At 35.0% G+C, this 21769-nt stretch overlaps 1 protein-coding gene across 11 annotated transcripts in view; it reads right to left on the minus strand.

Annotated features, from left to right (window-relative positions):
* Window positions 1-21769, minus strand: part of TBC1D5 (TBC1 domain family member 5) — a 548599-nt gene that overhangs the window by 194566 nt on the left and 332264 nt on the right. For all 11 annotated transcript variants that reach the window (XM_043595489.1, XM_043595488.1, XM_043595478.1 and 8 more), the window contains one exon: window positions 15971-16143. In XM_043595489.1, the coding sequence (XP_043451424.1) occupies window positions 15971-16143 (173 nt within the window). The remainder of the gene's footprint in view (window positions 1-15970; window positions 16144-21769) is intronic.

Here is a 21769-nt window from a genome sequence, read left to right on the forward strand (position 1 = left end):
ATTTCTTTTTTTTTTACACAACATTTACAGTTCAAGTCCTAATAAAAACTTTTTGCAGGTGGTACATTGGTTTAAAAAAAGTCATCTATGAAATCATGCAAAAATATCTAACAAATAATAATTGAAGTGAAATGAAAACAAAAGCATTATTTTTACAGAGAAAGCAAATTTTCAGGAAAGACATTTTTAGAAATATATATATGTATATATATGTATATATATATATATACATATATATATATACATATATATACATATATATATATATATATATATAGGCACCTGGGTGGCTCAGTCAGTTGGGCGTCTGACTTCGGTTCAGGTCATGATCTCACGGTCTGTGAGTTCGAGCCCCACATCGGGCTCTGTGCTGACAGCTCAGAGCCTGGAGCCTGCTTCGGATTCTGTGTCTCCCTCTCTCTCTGCCCCTCCCCTGCTCATGTTCTGTCTTTCTCTGTTTCAAAAATAAATAAAAACATCTAAAAAATTAAAAAAAATATATATATATACACACACACACAGACACACACACACACACACACACACACATATATGCAAACTGAATTACACATATCTTTGTCTGCACTTAGATTCTGGTATAAATCTATTTAAATATACAAAAATAAGAATAAAGAAACACATGATGAAGAACCAAAAGTAGAAAAAGCCAAAAGAAAGAAAGAAAAGGCAATATGCTCTACCAGGGTTTCATCTGTATCCCTAAGTAGTTAAGAAAAAGTTTTCTTTAGTTTGTGGTATAAAAGCTCTATTTTTTATCCTCTTTAACAGACTGTAATAAATGATGAATTTTCTTAATTGATTCGGCAGCCTTTGTCAGATAGCATCTCATGAAAGGATGAGCTTGGAAGAGGTCCTCTCATTAATAAGCAAGCTCATTATTTCTGTAACATTTCAGTCAGGGAAGAATTAATGGTGGGCAGGCAGCATTCTATCTTGGTATTGTGGATCATATAAAATTATAATATGCAATGGTAAACTGTCCTTAAATGGTAAACACTGTCCTTAAAATAATTTCACAAAAGTCAGAAAAATAATAGAGTTTTTGCACAAAATGCATACTGGTGATCTCAAATGTCTTAAAAGCTAGTCAAGAAACACTTCTTCAGAAAAGTTGGCATTTACACAGATCTATTTTAAGTACTAATAGTTCCTACAAAAGGTTTTACGCATATCAGGCAGAGTCTTTAGAGGTCAAAAAATAAGGGTAGAAGTCTATGTCTGGTCAGAGACCTATCAAAGACACACAATGTAGTCACTGATAGAAGTGAAACAAGTTAGGTTAAATACAAAGTATATTTCATAATGGAATATGATATCATACTCCAATAGTATTTTCCAATAGGAAAGAGCTTATTAGGGCAATTAGCTGTAGATATTCACTTTCCCTCTGGCTTATGTGGTTATGGAAAAACTGGAGAGTAGAAAAACATTCAGAGACCCAGAAATAAAGAAGCCAAGTATGAGAAAAGATGGAGAGAAAGAGAATATGACAGACTGATTAATAATGCCAAGATTTTTACCTATATTTAACTATTATTTCCCGGTAAGTCCTGGAAATTTCTCCATCATGCTTTAGAATGCACAGTTTTGATTGGAGGAAAAAACGTATTTCTCTTCTAATCTAAATGTATTCTGCTGGCTGGCTAATAGACTCGAAGCAATACAGGATTTACAGCTGTATCACTCTGTTGTTAAACAAGAATGCTTAAAGACAATATTCCATTGTCCCACAGTGATTTAAAAACAACTCTGACGACATATTTCTCGTGAAGTTTTCTTTTTTTATGACCCTCATTAGATGGCATTTTATGTGTGTAAAGTTTTGGGGGTAATATTTTTTTCCCTATACACTTATATTCAGTTAAAGACATCACAACAGTTGTAAAGTCACAGTTTTATCGGGCTTCCTTTAGAGAATGCTGATATAACCTGAAGTTGATCCAGGACTGGTTACTAAGCCTGGAGCTGGCAAAGTGTTGTTCTGTTTAAGATATAGGACTGAAAGACAAGGATGACTTTTCGTACCTGGGATGGTGTTGGAGTGGGGGGGGGGGGGGTATATTCTATTATGAACTATCCTGACCTTGCAGTCTTCAGCACATCAGTATTTCTCAAGTGTCTAGTATGTTTTGTGTTTCAATCACCTCAATTTCAAAACTGTGAATTTAACCACAACCTTGAAGAAAATTTTGGAAAATACATTACACATTGATCTTGAATAAATGACCTGTTTTAATAAATACAACTTAATAGATGAGACCTTAATTGCAGAGCTAAAAAGTTTATGATTAAAAACTTCCTATATGCCATATATTTTGGAGGCCTTTTAACATTCACTGTAAATACTCCTTATTAGAAGCTAGATACAGGCATACCTCAGAGGTATTAGGAGTTCGGTCCTAGACCACTGCAAGAAAGTCAAATTAATTTTTTGGTTTCCCCAGTGGTACATATAAAAATTGTGTTTACACTGTAGTCTATGAAGTGTGCAATGGCAATATGTCTAAAAAAACAATGTATATACCTTAAGTAAAAAATACTTTATTGCTAAAGAAAAAAAAAAGCTAACCATCATCTGAGCTTTCGCCAAGTCACAATCTTTTTGCTGCTGAAGGGTCTTGTCTCAGTGTTGATGGCTGCTTGACTGATCAGAGTGTTGGTTGCTGAAGGCTAGGGTGCCTGGGGGCAATTTCTTAAAATAAGACAACAATGAAGTCTGCCACATTGATTGATGTCCTTTCACAAATGATTTCTCTGAAGCACGTGATATGCTTGATAGCATTTTATCCATAGAAGAACTCCTTTCAAAACTAGAGTCAATCCTCTCAAACCCTGTTGCTACTTTATCAGCTAAGTTTATGAGAGACTCCAAATCCTTTGTGGTCATTTCAACAGTCTTCACAGCACCTGCCCCAGGAGTAGATTCATCTCAAGAAACCACTCTCTTTGCTCATCCATAAGAAGCAAGTTCTAACCCATTAGTTTTATCATGAGATGCAGCCATTCAGTCACATGTTTAGGCTCCACTTGTAATCCTAGTTCTCTTGCTGTTTCTACCGCATCTGCAGCTGACATACCCCACCGAAGTTTTAAACCTTCAATTTAATGCAATATTTGCGAAGTGCAATAAAGTGAAGCACAATAAAATGAGGTATGCCTGTATTTTGGAAGCATTTAAAACTATTCAAATATATTAAATGAAAATGCCATAATTTTTTTGGTTGTTCTCAGTAGTCCAGTATATTTACTAAGCCCCAAAACACTAGAGGAAGAAGCCATTTAACTGGAAGAAACTATGGGCAGAATTTCAAGAAGAAAGAAAAAAAAATCCTGGTCTACGTTAAAAACTACGTTTCCAAATATATGTTACAGTTCTTTTAGCTACAACATGCCATGGTTTCTTAAAGCTCATAAGTCCTATTGTATTTAAAAGTTTTGTAATAAATTTTCCACATAACTATACAAATGACTGAAATTATATTCCCTGTATGTCAAAAAGAGCCAGGAAATAAACAAAACTGAGTGACATACCATAACTTAAAAAAACACTGGGCCATTCGTACTGAGTTAAGAATAAGAATTCTCAAAAAAAAAAAAAAAAAAAAAAAAAAAGAATTCTCAGTCTCAGGTGTCTGGTCATTCTAAAGTAGTTCTGGATTCAAATGCAGAGAAATTCACCAATGTAATAACTGGATCAACACTTACCTCTCAGTAATTAACAGAATTATCTCTCAGTAATTAATCAGAAGATCTGAACAACACTATCAATACCAACTTGATCCAAGACATTTATAGAACATTATACTCAATAACAGAAGAATACATATTCTTATATGCACATGGAATATTCACCAAGACAGATTATGTTAGTACTAAAATATATGCTTTAGCAAAATTAAATAAATAAAAATCATGCAAATTAAGTTTCTGGACCAGAATGGAATTGGCAATAAATTACAAAAACGAAAAAAAAAAAAGGATAACCCACAAATATTTGGAAAATAAACAACAGACTTCTGTTAGTACATGGTACAAAAAAGAAGTCTTTAAAAAGATTTTTAAAATATCCTCAGCTGAAGAAAAGTGAAATATACCATACTGAAATTATAGGGACACAGCTAAAGCAGTGCCTAGAAGAAAACTTACAGTTTTAAATTCTTATATTATAGGGGCGCCTGGGTGGCGCAGTCGGTTAAGCATCCGACTTCAGCCAGGTAACGATCTCGCGGTCCGTGAGTTCGAGCCCCGCGTCGGGCTCTGGGCTGATGGCTCAGAGCCTGGAGCCTGTTTCTGATTCTGTGTCTCCCTCTCTCTCTGCCCCTCCCCCATTCATGCTCTGTCTCTCTCTGTCCCAAAAATAAATAAACGTTGAAAAAAAAATTAAAAAAAAAATAAATTCTTATATTATAAAAATTAATTCTGAAGTCATTAATCTGGGCTTTCGTTTTATTTTTTGTTAACATTTATTTATTTATTTATTTTGAGAGAGAGAGAGAGCACAAGAGTGCACAGGGGAAGGGCAGAGAGAGAGGGGGAGAGAGAGAGAAAGAGAGAGAGAGAGAGAGAGAGAGAGAGAGAGAATCCCATACACAGAGCCCAACACGGGGCTCAATCTCACCAACCCATGAGCCACCTAAGCCAAAATCAAAAGTTGGACGATTAACCTACTGAGCCACCCAGGCACCCCTGGAATTCCACTTTAAATATTTCGAGAGCAAAATAAACCAAAAGCAGTCAAGAGGAAAAAACTTATAAGGTAAGAGCTAAAACCAATGAATTTGAAAGTAGAGGGAAAAGAGACAGAACAGAGAGAGAAATCAATCAAACCTCAATTTGGTTCTTTGAAAACATTAATAAAGTTGATAAACTTCTAGGCAGATAAGAGGTAACATAAAATTACCCCATAGCATGAACGCTCCCACACACAAAGGTATATAACTATAGGAACCACAGAAATTAACAGGATTATGAGGAAGTACAAACTTTGTTCTCAGAAATTTGACTTCTTAGATGAAATATACAATTTCTTGAACAACATAAGTGAGTAAGTCACTCATGAAATAAACGTTGGGAGGGGCGCCTGGGTAGCTCAGTTGGTTAAGTGTCTAACTCTTGACTTTGGCTCAGGTCATGATCTCACAGCTGGTGAGTTCGAGCTCTGTACTCACACGTGACCACATGAAGCCTGCTTGGGATTCTGCCTCTCGCACTCTGTATGCCCCTCCCCCATTTGCTTTCTCAAAATAAATAAAAATAAACAAACAAACAAAAAAGAAATGATGTGAGTAGTCATATATGTACTTAAATAACAAATTTATAGTTAAAAACTTTCCAGAAAGAACATTCCAAGCTAGATGGTTTAACTGACAAATTCTATTAAGTACAGGGATCGATCCATAAAACATAATAGAGAGTTCAGAAATAAACCCGCACAAATAAAATTAACTAATTTTTGACAAAAGACAAAGGAAATCCAATGAAGAAAGGATAATCTTTCAACAATAGTACTAAAATAAGTGAACATTCTTATGACAAAAATCAACAAACAGCCTTGACCTATACCCTTCACATTATACAAAAAATTGCTCAAGATGAATTATACATAAAGCTATAAAACAATTAGAAGAAAATATAATGTTTTTGACTTCGGTTAAGCACAGAGTCCTTAGATACGAATCAAAACAAATTTGATAAAAAATTTAATAAAGTTGATTTCACCAGAATTAAAAATGTTTACTCTATCAAAGATACTTAAAAGAAAGGACAAGACACAGACTGGGAAATAATATTGTGAATCACAAAAATGACAATGGAGATGTATCTAGAGTATATAAAGAACTCTCAAAACACAGTAAGTACTAAGAAAAATAACCCAATTTATAAAAATGGCAAAAGATGTGAGCCATGTGAACTGACATTATTTTATACTTTTTGTTTTGAGATAGTTATATATTCATACACAGTTGTAAGAAATAGTAGAGATTCTGTGACCCCTACTTCCCTAAAGTTAATATCCTGTAAAACTATAGTACAATAACTCAACCAGGATATACAACCACTGATACAGTCATAATACTGAAATATTCCTTTGGGGTGACTGGGTGGCAGTTAGCATCTGACTCTTGGGTTTCAGCTGAGGTTATGATCTCACAGTTTCTTAAGTTTGAGCCCTGTGTGAGGCTCTGTGCTGGCAGAGCAGAGCCTTCATGGGATTGTTCTCTCTCCCTCTCTCTCTTCCCCTCCCCAGCTCACACTATCTCTGTTTCTCTCAAGTAAATAAACTAAAAAAAAAAAGTTCTATTAACATATGGATCTTTCCTATGATCTTTTATAGCCACACCCACTCTCTTCTGGTCTTTTTTTTCTTGATAGACTGTTAATTTTACTTATCTTTTCAAAGAAATGGATTTTTGTTTCTTTTTTTTGATTGTTGTTCTGCTTTTAACTATGTTGGTTTTAATTTTTACCTTTATTATTTCCTTCTGCTTGCTTTATTTTGTTCTTCTTTTTCTAGGTTCATGGGGTAGAAGCTTAGATTATAATTTGACTTTTCCTTTAAAAATTTTTTTTTAATGTTTATTCAATTTGAGAGAGAGAGATAGAGACAGAGTACAAGTGGGGTAGGGGCAGAGAGAGAGGGAGACAGAATCTGAAGCAGGTTCCAGGCTCTGAGCTTTCAGCACAGAGCCCAATGTGGGGCTGGAACTCATGAACCACAAGATCATACCCTGAGCCCAAGTTGCGCACTTAATTGACTGAGCCACCCAGATGCCCCTGACTTTTCTTCTTTTCTAATGTAACCAGATAGTGAAGTAAATTTCCCACTTAGCTCTGCTTTAGCTGTGTTCCACAAATTCTGACATAATGTTTTTTCATTTCATTCATGTCAATGTAATTTTTATTTATCTTGAGACTCCCATTTTGATCGAGGGATTATTAGAAGGGTGTTATTTAGTTTCTAAGCATTTGCAAAATTCCTGTTACCTTTCTGTTATTTCTAATTTGATTTGATTGTGATCAAAGAACGCACCCTGTATGATTTCAATTCTTTCAAATTTGTTGAGGTTTATTTCATGACCTAGGACATAATCTTTCTTGGTACATGCTCTGTGAACACTTGAAAAGAATGTTTATACTATTGATAGATGAAGTGTTTTATAACTGTCACTTAGATTTTATTGGATGATACTATTATTGAGTTCTTCTATATACTTGGCTATTTTCTATCAATTATTGACAGTCTGTAATTGTAAATGTGGATTTGTCTATGTTTCCTTTCAGTTCTATGAGTTTTGGGTTTACATATTTTGCAGCTCTGTTGTTTAGTGCATGCACAGTTAGGATTGCTAAGTCTTTTTGGGGGACTGGACATTTTATCATTATGTAAACACTGCCCATTTTTGTATCTGATAATTCTCTGTACGCTGAAGTCTAATTTATTTGATATTAACATAGCCACTCTGCTTTCTTTTGATTAATGTTTTCAGGATATGTCTTCTCCCAACCTTTTAATCTGCCCATATCATTATATTTAAAGTGTATTTCTTGAAGACATTATATAGCTGGGTTGTGTTTTTAAAATCTGCTACTCTCAACCTTTCAGTTGGTGTATTTAGACCATTTACAGTATCTCCACAGTGACAGTGAATCAACAGAAAATGGAAACTGGAGAAGAAGTCTGTGGAAGTTTAGAAGGGAAGAGGAGATGAGTAGGGCTGCTAGAGGAGAAAGGTCAAAGCGACATTTTTGTTGGTTACTTTTTTTCTTAAAAAAGAAACCAGCAAAAAGGAAAAGAATAAAAATGTTGTAGATACAATACCTGATGATTCATGGTCATGCAGGAGAGGTAAACAGTCAATTCCAAAGTATACAAAGAAAGACTGAACAGAAGTATCAACCAGAGAACAGAAAATAAGGGGAGATTCAGGCTAGCGGAAAGGGAAAACGAAGTTGAAATAGTCACTTGAGCACGTGAATAAAAGGATGGCCCAACAGGGCAGTTGGATGCTTTAAAATTGTAGTGGCTCTAATCCACAACGTTTCCCACTCTCCCAAGTACTATGCAACATTTTGAGTTATTACCAAATCATAGATTCTATCTGTAAGATTTCTTTAAACTGACTCTTCCCCACTGCTATTATCTACTCAGACATGTGCAAAGCCCTCCTAAATGATATCCTTGTTCTCAGTCTTACCTCTCTCTCTCAAACATACAAACTGTGATAATTTATTTTAAATGCCAGTTATACCAAATCACTTCCTGCTTTATATTCTCAAAAGTTAGTTACACACAGTGGATATTCTTTAGAAAATTATCTCTGTCCTTCTTGTCTCACTTTACTAGCAACTTCAATTAGCAACAACATATAGCATGTAGGCTATCTAACAGGTACTTTCCAATCTCTCACCCAAGCACCAGAACCATATCGTTCAATTTTCTACTAGGTATCCATGGTTCCACAGAAACTCCAAACTCAATACAATTCTTCCTTTCTCTGAAATTTCTTTCTCTACTATTCACTATTTCTGTGATTTTTACCATCATTGACCTTGCTGTCCAAATTATCTTTGATTTTTCCTTCTCCCTCACTCCCACATTCAATTAGTTACAAGTCCTGACAATTCTAGCAACTTGGTATTTCCCAAATTTTTCCACTTACCTCTATTCTTACTGTGTTTATCTTGTTTCAGGCTGCCTTCATATCATCTCTTTGAGAAAACACAAGTTACTACTTTTGTAGCTAATCACTGCTACCCGATTCTTACTTGTCCAATCTCTTACTACTGTGCAACCAGAGTAATCCTTCTAAATCACAAATATGATCAGAAAACCATGTTTCAATGCCACCTCCCCTACTTTAGAGTAAAGATACAGACCAATGCTGTCCAACAGAACTTACTATAATGACTGGATTGTTGTATATCTGTGTTGTCCAACAGAATGATTGCTAGTCATATGTGACTGGCTACTGAGCCCGTGAAATAGGTATAGTGTGACTAAAGAAGTAAATTTATAATTTAAATTAAATTTTTTAATGTTTATTTATTTTTTACAGAGAGAAAGAGATAGAGCCCGAGCAGAGGAGAGGCACAGAGAGAGGGAGACACAGAATTTGAAGCAGGCTCTGGGCTCTGAGCTATCAGCACAGAGCCCAATGCAGGGCTCGAATTCACAAGCCATGAGATCATGACCTAAGCCAAAGTCAGACACTCAACCAACTGAGCCACCTTAATTAATTTAAATTTTATAGCTATATGTGTGTGGTTAGTTACCTTTTGGTCAGTACAGGTCTAGATTGTTCTTATCATGGCATATAAGAGTTCCCATGTCCTGGCACTGCATTTTCCTCTCACACAAAATTTACTGTAGTTTTAGTAAACTGGTTAGTTCGTCTTGTATCTATGATGGTATTCAAACACAGACACCTTTGCTCATACTGTTTTCCCTGCATGAGGTCCTTACAACTGTTTTGATTGTATTGTTCTTACAATTGTTCTTAGTTCAACAAAACTAAAAGGCAGTCTACGGAATGGGAAATACACAAACACACACACACACACACACACACACACACACACACACACACATATATATATACACACATTTATTTATTTGCAAATAACATACTTGATAAAAGATTAGTATCCAAAATCTATAAAGAATTTATCAAACTCAATATCCAAAAAACAAACAATCCAGTTAAGAAATGGGCAAAAGACATGAATAGACATTTTTCCAAAGAAGACATCCAGATGGTCAACAGACGTATGAAAACATGCTCAACATCACTCATCATTAGGGAAATACAAATCAAAACCATGACAAGATATTACCTCACTCACATCTGTCAGAATGGGTAAAATTAACAGCACAGGAAACAACAAGTCTTGGCAAGGATGCAGAGAAAGGGGAACCCTCTTACACTGTTGGCGGGAATGCAAACTGTGTAGTCACTTTGGAGAACAGTATGGAGGTTCCTCAAAAAGTTAAAAATAGAACTACCCTACGATCCAGCAATTACACTACTAGGTATTTACCCAAAGCATAGACAAATACAGATTTGAAGGAAAGAGCCCAAGTGTCCACTGTATGTATGTGTAATTTTAGTCATCAAAAAGAATGAAATTTTACCATTTGCAGAACACGGATGGAGCTAGAGAGTATAATGCTCAACAAAATAAGTCAGTCAGAGAAAGACAAATATCATATGATTTCCCTCATATGTGGAATTTAGGGGTGGAATGTATAGGAAGGGGAAAAAAAGAGACAGAGGAGAGGCATTCAGCTGTATACGCCTAAACTTATCTTACTGGTTACATTGCTTTCTAGAAGTCCTTGAAGATCTGCTTTCCTCTTACTTGAATTATTAATGTTTACTTACTTTTCAGTGTGAGGAACATACATTTACCTAAAAAGGCATGTGGATGGTACCTTTCCTAAATCTGTGCATGTATGACTGGGCACATCCTTTCCCTTTTGGCCTCTGTCTACTTAAAAGGCATGATTACTTTGTCAGTGCAGATTCTATTTCTTCTACGTCATCAATTAGCTACACTATTGTGGGCCTCAGAATCTCCAGTGCCCTTGATTTTTCCATCTCCTCCATAGCAGGCTTGTTTCTGATCACTACCAATAAAACTCCTCTGATTCCAGGCCTTGTACCATCTGCCTCGTCTTTGTTGTTATCTGATCACCCTGAGTTTGGCTCACGGTCCAAGCTAACACAAAGGACTTTTGAGTGCCTTGATCTTCTACCACACTGCTAGTCCTACTCAAATTAGAGTGTGAATGTACGCTCAAGAGTTCAAAGCCTCAAAGACTTCAAAGATTCTTGGTAGCCATCTGATCTAAATAAGCCTTTATAAGCTGTGATCTCCTCATCTACAAAATGGGGATAATAGTACCCATTCCAAGGTGTTGTGAAAATAAGTAAAATAATTATGTAAAGTCTCTAGTACAATGCCTAGCCCACAGAAAACAATAAATGTTAACAATTATTAACCATTATTTCAAATAATGTATTATTCTCCTCCACAATTTTTAAGCATGATGATTCTTCATATAGAAGAAGAAAAAACCATTTTTTTTTCCCAAAGAGGTAATTCTGGGGGAATATTCAGTGGTATGAGATAAGGTATCACTGGATCTTCACCTTTTAGTCCATCATTATGTTTTTTACATTTAATGTATGACATAACACAACACTCACTGAAAAGAAAGAATATTTCAGTCATTAGCTGTGTTTAGAATAGAAAGCTATTTGTTGAGAGACAGAATTTTTAAGGTAATTATACTGACTTTGATGACTAAGAATTGTATTTTTTACTATATGTTTACACTTCAAATATAGATTTAAAAAACTTAGTAGTCATACATAATTACACTGTGATATGTGTTAGAATATACTGATATAAATATTTAAAAATTATATCACAAAATTTAACAGATTATTAATTAGTAACCAAGAACCTCCCCAATTAAATCACTATAAACCACCATAGCAAAACAACTGCTAATCCAGAAAACAGGAAGTAAGGGAAATGGAAGATGTATACTAAACATTTGGGAGATATGAAATTTATCCCATGAGTGTTGTAAAGAGCTCATAATTTAAGAATGCCAAAGCCCAAGTGTGTTATGAGGGTCTTTCCTCAAAAGTGACATTAATTGCATATCCCACAGATGCTTATTATGTATTCTATTTATATCAGAGTATAAAATGTAGTTGAAAATATACAGATTCAATATATTAAAGGGTGATAATAAAACACACTCTGGCCTAGCAAAAATTGTTATTTTTAAACTTCAATTTTTGGTCTCTCTATAAAATAGTATTATGGTATTAAGTGAAAATGGTATTCAGTCTTTATACTTGAATCTGTGATTAAGAGTCTTTTGGACTCAAACAAGCACATACTTGGGAATGGAACCTTAACACTGGTACTTTAGAGGCTTTTGCACAAAAATAACCCCTATGTGATGAAATCACAGCACATCCCTATTGTCATACTAAAAATGAAGATGCCAAAAAAAGCAACCCTTAGAAATTACCTTGGAAAGCTGGAAATAATGTAGTCAATATTTGCTTTGGATGTTAATCAGCATGCACTGACAGGCCCCTACAGAACTAAAATTTTAAAAGTCTGATACCCATCAATAACTGGCAAACAAAAGACAATTCAAAATGTTAATGATTTGCATTAAAGCAAGAGAAACTTTGATCAAAGTGCAACAGGAGTAATAATTCATAAAGTTAATGAAAAACAGTGTAAATTACTTCTAGGAAATATCATTTTATAATATCACATTTAACTTAAAATTAGCTTTGTTTAACTAAACAGTAAGTTGATTGATTTAACATTTTGTAACACAAAAACCAGCTACAATTATCCAGGGGATAATGTACTTAAGTACATAAAATAATAGCACTAGTAAGCAAATTATTATATAATATTCAAGATCTCATGGGTATTTAATTCGCACATTTCAAGATGACTTTAGCCAATGTTAGTACAATTAATGTTTTTATACTAATTATTAATTCTAATTTTGTTAAATAAATTTATTAGCAAAATACAATAAGTATGTTTGTATATGGCTCATCTGCCACATCAGGAGACTTCCACATATATTCTCTTACAAAAAACAGAACTAAACTATTTCTAAAAATGGAGTAACTACAACATCTCTTAATGATAATTATAACCATATTATAAAGCAGACTTAAATTCTCACATATATATGATTTATTCCCCATTCTATGCAAATTGTTAATACTGATAACATTTCCCATTGATACATTCATTTTGGCATTTTTATCATATCATTTTCTAATTTTGTTAAAACATTTTGGTATACAAGAAAATACTTGTTTGAAAATCAAAATTCTGGGGCACCTGGGTGGCTCAGTCGGTTGAACATCAGACTCTTGATTTTGGATCAGGTCATGATCTCATGTTTCATGGGACTGAGCCCTGCATCCTTCTCTGTGCTGGCAGATTTGGATTGAGCTTCAAATTCTCTCTCTCTCTGACCCTCCCTCATGCATGCATGCGTACACACTCTCTTTCTCTCTCTCTTTCTCCCTTTCTCTCAATAAATAAATAAACATTAAAAAATAAAAATTAAAATTAAAAAAAAAAAGGCAAGCAAAAGCACATTTTAGATGATGCCTATTATGAATTCTGATATCTTAAAGAAGAACAGTTTTTATTAACTGAAAATTGATTATTTTGTGTTTGTAACTTGAGGATAATGTACTCAAAGTGTCAACTAATTGTTTTTAAGCATGAATACTGAATGTCAGCCTAAATTACCAGCTTGATTTCAACAGGAATGGACAGTAGCATCAACAATTACTTAGATTAATATTACTTTTATGACATAAAACAAAACAAACTATGTCAATTCATTTCCCTGAAGTACAAACCTACAATATTCTTTTAGCCTTAGGGACACAAAATTATTTTGCTAAATTGCTATAATCTGTTTCTAGAAGTTTACTCCTCAGCTCTATACTGGCTCTTTAGAAGCACTGGTCTGAAGGACAGCTGTTAAGTTTCCACCTAAGTAGAAGCTATTCATATGCTTTGGTGAAGAAAACATAGAAAGCCAGAGGTGGAAAGGTTCATGAAACACGCAGAACATCATACTCACAGAGCCATGACATCCTAACTGGGGAATGGTAATGACAGGTAATGGTAATAGAAGGACTGCCAACATATACTGAATGATACTGAATGCCTACTACACATTCAGCACTATGATTTCTGTATATTATAATTTAATTCTCATAGACACCCGATGAAGTAAGTACCATTATTTTCAATATCCATTTCACAAACAAAGAAACCAAGGATCAAAACGGTTAACAGATCTGTTTCATTTCAAAGTCTGTGCTTCTAAATGCTATTGCATACTATACTCTTATTTTTCCTTGGCCCCAAAGATGCTAACAGTAATCAACAGGAAATATACAGATGAGTAGTACAACTGAAAGTAGCATAAAGACAAAGGAAAATTGAACTACATGTGTCCCACAAATAGAAATAATACAATCAAATTTAATAAATGAAGTGAACAGATAAACTCCTTGCACTATAAAATGCAGTAGAGACCAATTAAGAGAACGAGTGACTTCATCGAAGTTTAAAAAAATATGTACATTTTCAGTTAATGCAGATGAGATTCTATGACTAAAATAATGGGATAAATGAGTCAGCTATGGTTACTGCTAAAAAATAAAGTTGAAAGGACTAAGAATGATTATGTCATGGATCATGGAATTTTATTGGGAGGGTGCTGGTCAGATGTCAAAGAAGCTCTAGGAATCATTATGATGACGAGAAAGCTGATGGAAACTAATGTCTGAAAAGGAAACTGGAACATAATGGTTTATAAATCATCTTACCCAAGCCCATGCCACCCACCACTGCAATATAAAGCACCATCTCGAAAAGTTAATAAACAATAAAGCATTTCAAAGAAATGATAAGTATGTCCAACATTAAATTCTTTCCCCAATATTTAAGACCAATATCTAGACTTTAGTAAACAATTTTTGAGGGTGTAAAATAGGCTTTGGGATCTGAATAAACCACTTGAGTGCACAGTGGAGAGGAATATAGAATTTAACTCCTGACCTTGCCACCAGCTATTTTAAAATACATTTTTATGTCTACAATCACAAACACATTAGCCAGACTTTTAAGTGTAAATGATGATTCACTAATAACTTACAGTACTGCCCAATATGCATGTTACCCTCAACTTTCTCATTTCTCATGGGAATGATGGAGCTGCTCTCAATGCTGAGACTTAAACTTGAGTCACAAGTTTAGGTTTAAGTCACAGAAATGAAAATAAGCACCATTTAAACAAAAAGCAGACATCTTTAATCACAGTTCAGGGTTTCCAGAGATGATAGATAGCAGAGTTATTATCAGTGAAAGACTGTATGTAACATGAGAACATAAAGAAAACATCCACTGATATTTCTTTGGGCTAAATAAACAGACTCTGCTCTGGTCTTAAACCTTCGATTTTTTGAAATTCTTTGTAATTCAAATAACAAATTCATATTTACTGAGCATCTACTAGGTACATCTTAATAATATTGTCTCTATTTTCCAAGTTCTACCTAATTGAGAGATGGGAATTGCAGAAAATATCTACCAAGGAACTGTCCAGCACTAGATATGAATGTTTTATTGTTTCAATGTTGCAGCACTACACAAATTTATATTTATTAGAACTGCAATCTTTCTAATTTTCCTACTCATCTTATTAAGCCACTGAATAAACACACATACAAACATAACACACGTCTCTGAGGAGCACTTGGCTCCCTATTCTTCTGCGATAGCATGTTACAAAAGTTACATGGCTGAAGATGATTACCATATTGTGTTCACCCTGAGGAACACTGAGCTCACTTCTACAAATGCAATTCCCAATAAAATGGAAAACACATGGTTAGACTGCTGGACTGGCTGGGTTTGGGGCTGGCTTCATGTGTGTATGACCTGTGTGACTCTGCCCTTCTTAGAATGCTTGGTTTAATGATCTGTTGTTGCCATCCTGAAATTCTTACTAATTTTTTTTAAGGGGGGTATTATTCATTTTTATTTTACACTGGGCTCTGCAGATTATGGAGCCAATCCTTCCTGGATCTGAATTATGACCTCATTATTTAATATGCATAAACACAGTGTAAGCCTTAAGTTTCTGACCTCATATGACACTAAATTGACAAGGTTAATGGGAATATTTGGTGAAATATCATCTGTGAAAGTAATGAGCACAGGGTCTGGCACATAGGACACAATAGACATAGGAAATGAAGCGGAGCTGGAATAATTCCAGCTCTTACCTCTATGAATCTGAGACATACAGAAACCACCCTAAGTCATAGTTAGATACAGCTGAAACGTAAACTTTAGTACTTACAACCCATATATCTGTGGTGCGATTTCTAGTCTGTTCAAGTGCATATAAAGCTCAATATCATGCTTCTTCAGTAGATGATCCTGGATCTGGTTGACTTTAGTAACAATAGCGATCGTTGGCCCTAAATCCTGTGGTCTAGCAAAGGGGATGGGAGTCATCAGTGTTTCTTTTCCCTACAAACAGAAAAAAATGGAGCATGTGTTATTTCAATATGAAATGAGCAAATGTATAAACATCATTCTTGAATGTACTCACCTATGGAAGCTTAAATAAGAACCAAAAACTCATGACAATCATCTCATGACAAATGCTTAAACTGTGGAATCATATGCTGATCGTCATACAGATGAATTGTGCACATAATGTAAAGGCCAGGAAATGCCTTCTAAAATATTTTCTACCTGTCTTCCCTTGACCAGTTTCTCTGGTGACATTAAATATTAAATTATTAAATTAAATATTTTTCAAGATAATTTTCGCTACAGCGGCTGCTAATCTACTTGTCTACAGCCAATCTGTCTAATCAGCCATCGTACCTAAGTGGAATACTCTGATGAAAAGGTATTTCTTGTGGCATAAAATTTAAACATGAAAAACAGCAAATGAAAACTGCTTTACTTTGAGCTCTCAAAACTATAAAAAAGTCAGGAAAAAAAGGAAACTAGTAGTAGAAAAGAAGATATTTTCTAACTGCCCTTTGATTAATTAAATAGTTGAGTAGGAAGAGTTTTAAACTCTCCAGACCAAGAGTGTAGCTGAGCTAAAAACAAAAAAACATAACAAAACAAAAAAACAACAACTACGTAGCTGACTACAACTTTCCTTCCTCCCATTCCAAAGCCCAAGTTAAGAAAGATAAGTCTATACCCTTTCTAATTCTTTCATGGAAACTTCAACTATCCCCAGTCTGATGATTTTCCCTATTATGTGTGACCCTTTCTTATGCTGAGCCCTCAATTTCTATCTCTCTCCAATCTTGGGATTTACAGCATCATTCTCTTGTGACTACCTGCTTACCACTCATCCTCATTCTATTTCTCTAGCTCAAACTTTTGTTTCTGCTTTGCAACTCTGCTTTTTCATACAGATCTGGTCTTAGTTTGATTCTCTACTTGCATGTGATTCCCTGACTGATCTCACTCATACACAGTGCTTCAACCAATACCCGTTTTTCCAAAGACTTCTAAATCTGTATTCATAACTTAGAAGCCTCTTGGGTTCTCTCCCATACATTCGCATGTTGGCAAGGAATCTTAGGTTGCAAAAGGGTCTCTAATTCAGGAGGCCCACAACCGAGTTTATCATCTTCTGCTCAAAAATATGTTCATCCTTTCGCCGTACCCACCTCAAACCATCCTCCACTAAGAACACCTGCTTTGCCAATTTTATCTCCTCAGAACAACTTAAGACACTTTTACTATGTCTTCTCTTCTACAGCTTGACTATTATAACCTGATTTGGGGTCCTCACCATTTCTTTCCTCCTAACTGGTCTCACTGCCCCTAATTTGGTCTGCTTTTATTTATTTTTTTTTAAATGTTTATTTCTGAGAAAGAAGAGCGCAAGTGGGGGAGGGGCAGAGAGAGAGAGAGAGAGAGAGACAGAGAGAGAGAGAGAGAGAGACAGAGACAGAGACAGAGAGAAAGAGGGAATCCAAAGTAGGCTCTAGGCTCTAAGTTGTCAGTGCAGAGTCTGATGTGGGGCGCAAACCCACAAACCATGAGTTCATGATCTGAGCCAAAGTCGGATGCTTAACCAACTGAGCCATCCAAGTGCCCTGGTCTGCTTTTAAATCTATCTTCCAAAATGTCTGGTAATCCATCTAAAAAAGATATTGGAGTATGCCAAATTCCCCTTCTGAAAACTTTTTAAATAGCTCTTCAGGAAAAGAAAACAAAAGCAAAAAACAAAAGGCATATTCTTGAGCCAGGTCTATGAGGCCTTTCATTATCTGGCCAACCTCTACTCTCACTGTGCTTCCAGAGATCCTGGGGATGCCATTCTTTTACCTGAAATATCCCTTCTCTAGTGTTCCCACAGAGAAGCTCCCCAGTGTATTTAAAGATTTGGCTCAAGTGTCAGGTTCTATTTCATCATCTTCTTTACTACTACATACAGTATCCATTTCTACTTCTCTGCCTCCTAAACTGTGAGATCTCTAAAAGGAACATCATCTTTTCATCACTGGACCAAATTCAGCGGCACAAAAATAAAGAAGGTAAAGCTCTTGCCCTTGAAGGGGTAGGGAAGAGGAAGACTAACAAAAAAAACTTAGAATTCCACATAGGAGCAATCACTAATCAGGCTGGTACAAAGTACAGAGGAGGAGGGGCATGTGTTAGCAGAAAGAAAAATTTCCTGGAAGAGGTTCCATCTGTCTTTCCAGGATCATTTCAAGTCTTAAAAAGAAATGTAGTCCTTTGTACTTCCTAAAGTGCATTTAGGGATATAAGACCATACCGATTTTTATGGCTCAATTAGTTTCTGTTAATTCGTATAGACAGGAGAAAAAGATACCTCTATATTGTGGTCATTTATTATAAAAATAACACAACCAAGACACCTTTGTCTCATTTTATATTATTGAGTATTCTCTTCAGAGGATAGGGTGCTATAATTTTCAAAAAAATTATAATTCTTGCTAACATTTTTCCTGATACTAAATTGAAATAATCTGGGGGGTGGAATTCATGTTAATTGTAAGACACCATTCACATTCAAAAGATAGTGTTTCCCTGAAGCCAACTTTCCTTTAAAAATGAAGAAGTCAGGCATGTGGGTGGCTCAGTAGGTTAAGCCTTCGACTCTTGATTTCATCTCAGGTCATGATCTTACGGTCATGAGATCGAGCCCAGAGTAGAGCCCTTGGAGAAGGAGATCATGCCCAGCATGGAGCCTGTCCCTCTGCCCTTCCCCCACTCGCGTGTGTGCACACACATGCACACTTTCTCTTTCTACCAAAAAAAAAAAAAAAAGAACAATTCAACATTTCACTCATTTTAGTCATGTAGCTTTTCTTTAATGAAGAACCTCGTGTGGCTGAATACCATACTGTGTCAGGTGGAGGCAATGAGCTCAGGCAGGGTTTCTGTCAGTCACATGAGAAACAGATCACTACATCTAGCCATTTTGTAAGGGTCTTAAATAAACATACTTCTGTAGAGATACAATCACTGGCTTTGGAGAGAACAGATCCTAAATTAACCTGGTAAAAATGTTTAACTTAATGAAAGCATGTAATCAATTTCCAGGTTGAACAGAATGAGTTGTCACTAAATCAATAGTATATGCAGCCCATTTTTCAAATGCTTAGTAGAGACTCATGAGTAGCCTAAGAACTACTGGTGTATATAAACTGTAGTTTGAAAACATGTCCCCTGTGCTAATACTTACAACAACATTTCTTAAATTCAAGAAACTCACAAGTAATGCTCATGATCACTTAAATGATAAACAGCTTATGTAACAGTGAAATCAAAAGAGAAAATAGTTAATATTAGATATCCCTTACCTTCAGGATTTAGAATAAAAAATGCCATTTGCATTTCACAGATCTAATCAAATGGGTCAGCTACAAGTATCAACAAAACCAGCAATCTTTAACCATTTATTAAGTGGTACTCAAAATGCAGTCTACAGGTCAGTGCCAGTTACAGGGATTCAGCGAGATAATTTTACACCATTATATAAACCAACACACTGCTTTCTTCATCAAGAAAGTCTTAAGGAAAGTATGTCTGCTAACCTAGGCAGCATACAGAGCAGAGAAGAACTGAAAGAGAGAGAAGTGTATGAAGCTCAAACTTCTTTTTAAAAAGGTGACAGGGTCAAGACATAGAATAAAAAGGGGAGGACGAAGAACGGATTTATTAGATGTGCTTTCTAGGAATATATTATCGATATATGCAAGTAATTAATGTAAATCTTCAGAGGTCACATCTATATGTTCCTTGATAAAATGGATATCCTTTTTTGTGTTGTCTTAGCCATTTCATGAACTTGACTCAGTGATATCAGCATGAATGGGTGAAACTGAAAAGTGGTAATGCTCACATTTTTATCATTCAGTTTCGCAGATACTGTGAAACAGTTATAAAATACAATTGACCCCTGCATGATCAGGATGCTTATATCTAAATGTATTAAAATACTTTTTGTTCAAAATTTTGATTTTTCACATGAGTCTGTGACTTCATCAAATCACCTGACAAGAATAAATACACTGTTCTAAAACACAGTAGTTTATCAAATATGCTTACAAGTTTCACCTCTTATAATCCTGACAGAATGTAAAATGTTGACATATTGCTGAAGAAAGCCTTTATCACCTAGGCTGAAGGTCGGCAAATTTTCTCTGTACAGGCCAGACAGCAAGTATTTTAGGCTTTAGAGGTTACAGTCTGTGTTGCAACTACTCAACTCTGTAATGAGCAGTTGTAATGAGCAAGCGGCCATAGACACTATGGAAACCAACAGGCATGGATGTATCCCAGTAAAACTTTTTTTATGGACATGGAAATTTGAATTCCATATAATTTTCATATGTCACAAAATATTATTCTTCTTTTGATAGTTTCCAACCATTTAATAATGTAAAAGTCATGCTTAACTCCCAAGCTGTATAAAAACAGATGGCAGACCAAATTGGCCTACAGGCAGTAGTCTGCCCTGATCTAGACCAAAGGCATAAAAAGCATTAGTTATCCATTTCAGTTTTTAAAAGATGGAATAAAGTGGCAGAAAAATATATGGTTTCTGACCAGAATGCAAACAATCACACCAACATAAAGCAAATGAATCATATAGAAAAAAATTTACCAAAAACTCTTAATGACATCCCTTGCCAGCATAACTGGCAATTTTTCCGATACCATGTAATAACCATGAAAACACCATAATGATCTAAGTTAGCATATATGTTTACTTAAAATGTCAGTTAACTCAGCAATTCTATTCCCAGAAGAATGCCAAGAGCACTGAAAACATGTGTTGACACAAAGTTTATACACAAATGTTCATAGTGACATTATTCTAATAGCCAGAAAGGGAAAGAACCCAAATGTCCATCAACTGATGTATGGATAAACAAAATGTGGTATATTCACATAGTGAAATATTACTCAGCCATGAAAAGGAATGAAGTACTGATGCGTGCTACAACATAAACGAACACTGAAAACTTTACGTTAGTGAAAGGAATCAATCACAAGACGCCACATGTGATATGGTTCCATTTACATGAAATGTCCAGAATAGGCAAGTTCATAGAAAGTGAAAGTATATCAGTGATGCCAGAGACCCCGGGGAGTAGGAGAATGCAGAGTATGCTAATGGGTATGGGATTTCCTTCTATGGTGATGAAAATACTTTCAAATTACATAGTAAGGGCATTTGCACAATCCTGTGAATATTCTAAACTACTAAATTGTACACTTTAAAAAGGATAATGTTATGGTATATCAGTTGCATCACACAATAAAATTTATAGTTAAAAAGAATAAGAGAGAGTAAGGATAAATGGTATTGATGCTAAATGTATAAATTCAATAGTGATGCATTAGTAAAAATAAGACAACCTATCTGGTACAAAGTTAAGCTATGCACTTCAGTAACAACATGTCTGTCTATCAACTCACTAGGATAACAACAGATCAAGTAGATAAATGCACTTCATTTAAAATTTACAATAATTTTTAAAGAAGATCTATTGCATGGATAATACATATATATATAAAATAAATTTTCTATTTATGTGCAATTTCTTATACTACCATTGTACATCTGCCAATATTACTAGCA

Source organism: Prionailurus bengalensis, chromosome C2 (genome assembly GCF_016509475.1).
Source record: "Prionailurus bengalensis isolate Pbe53 chromosome C2, Fcat_Pben_1.1_paternal_pri, whole genome shotgun sequence".
Taxonomy (NCBI): domain Eukaryota; kingdom Metazoa; phylum Chordata; class Mammalia; order Carnivora; family Felidae; genus Prionailurus; species Prionailurus bengalensis.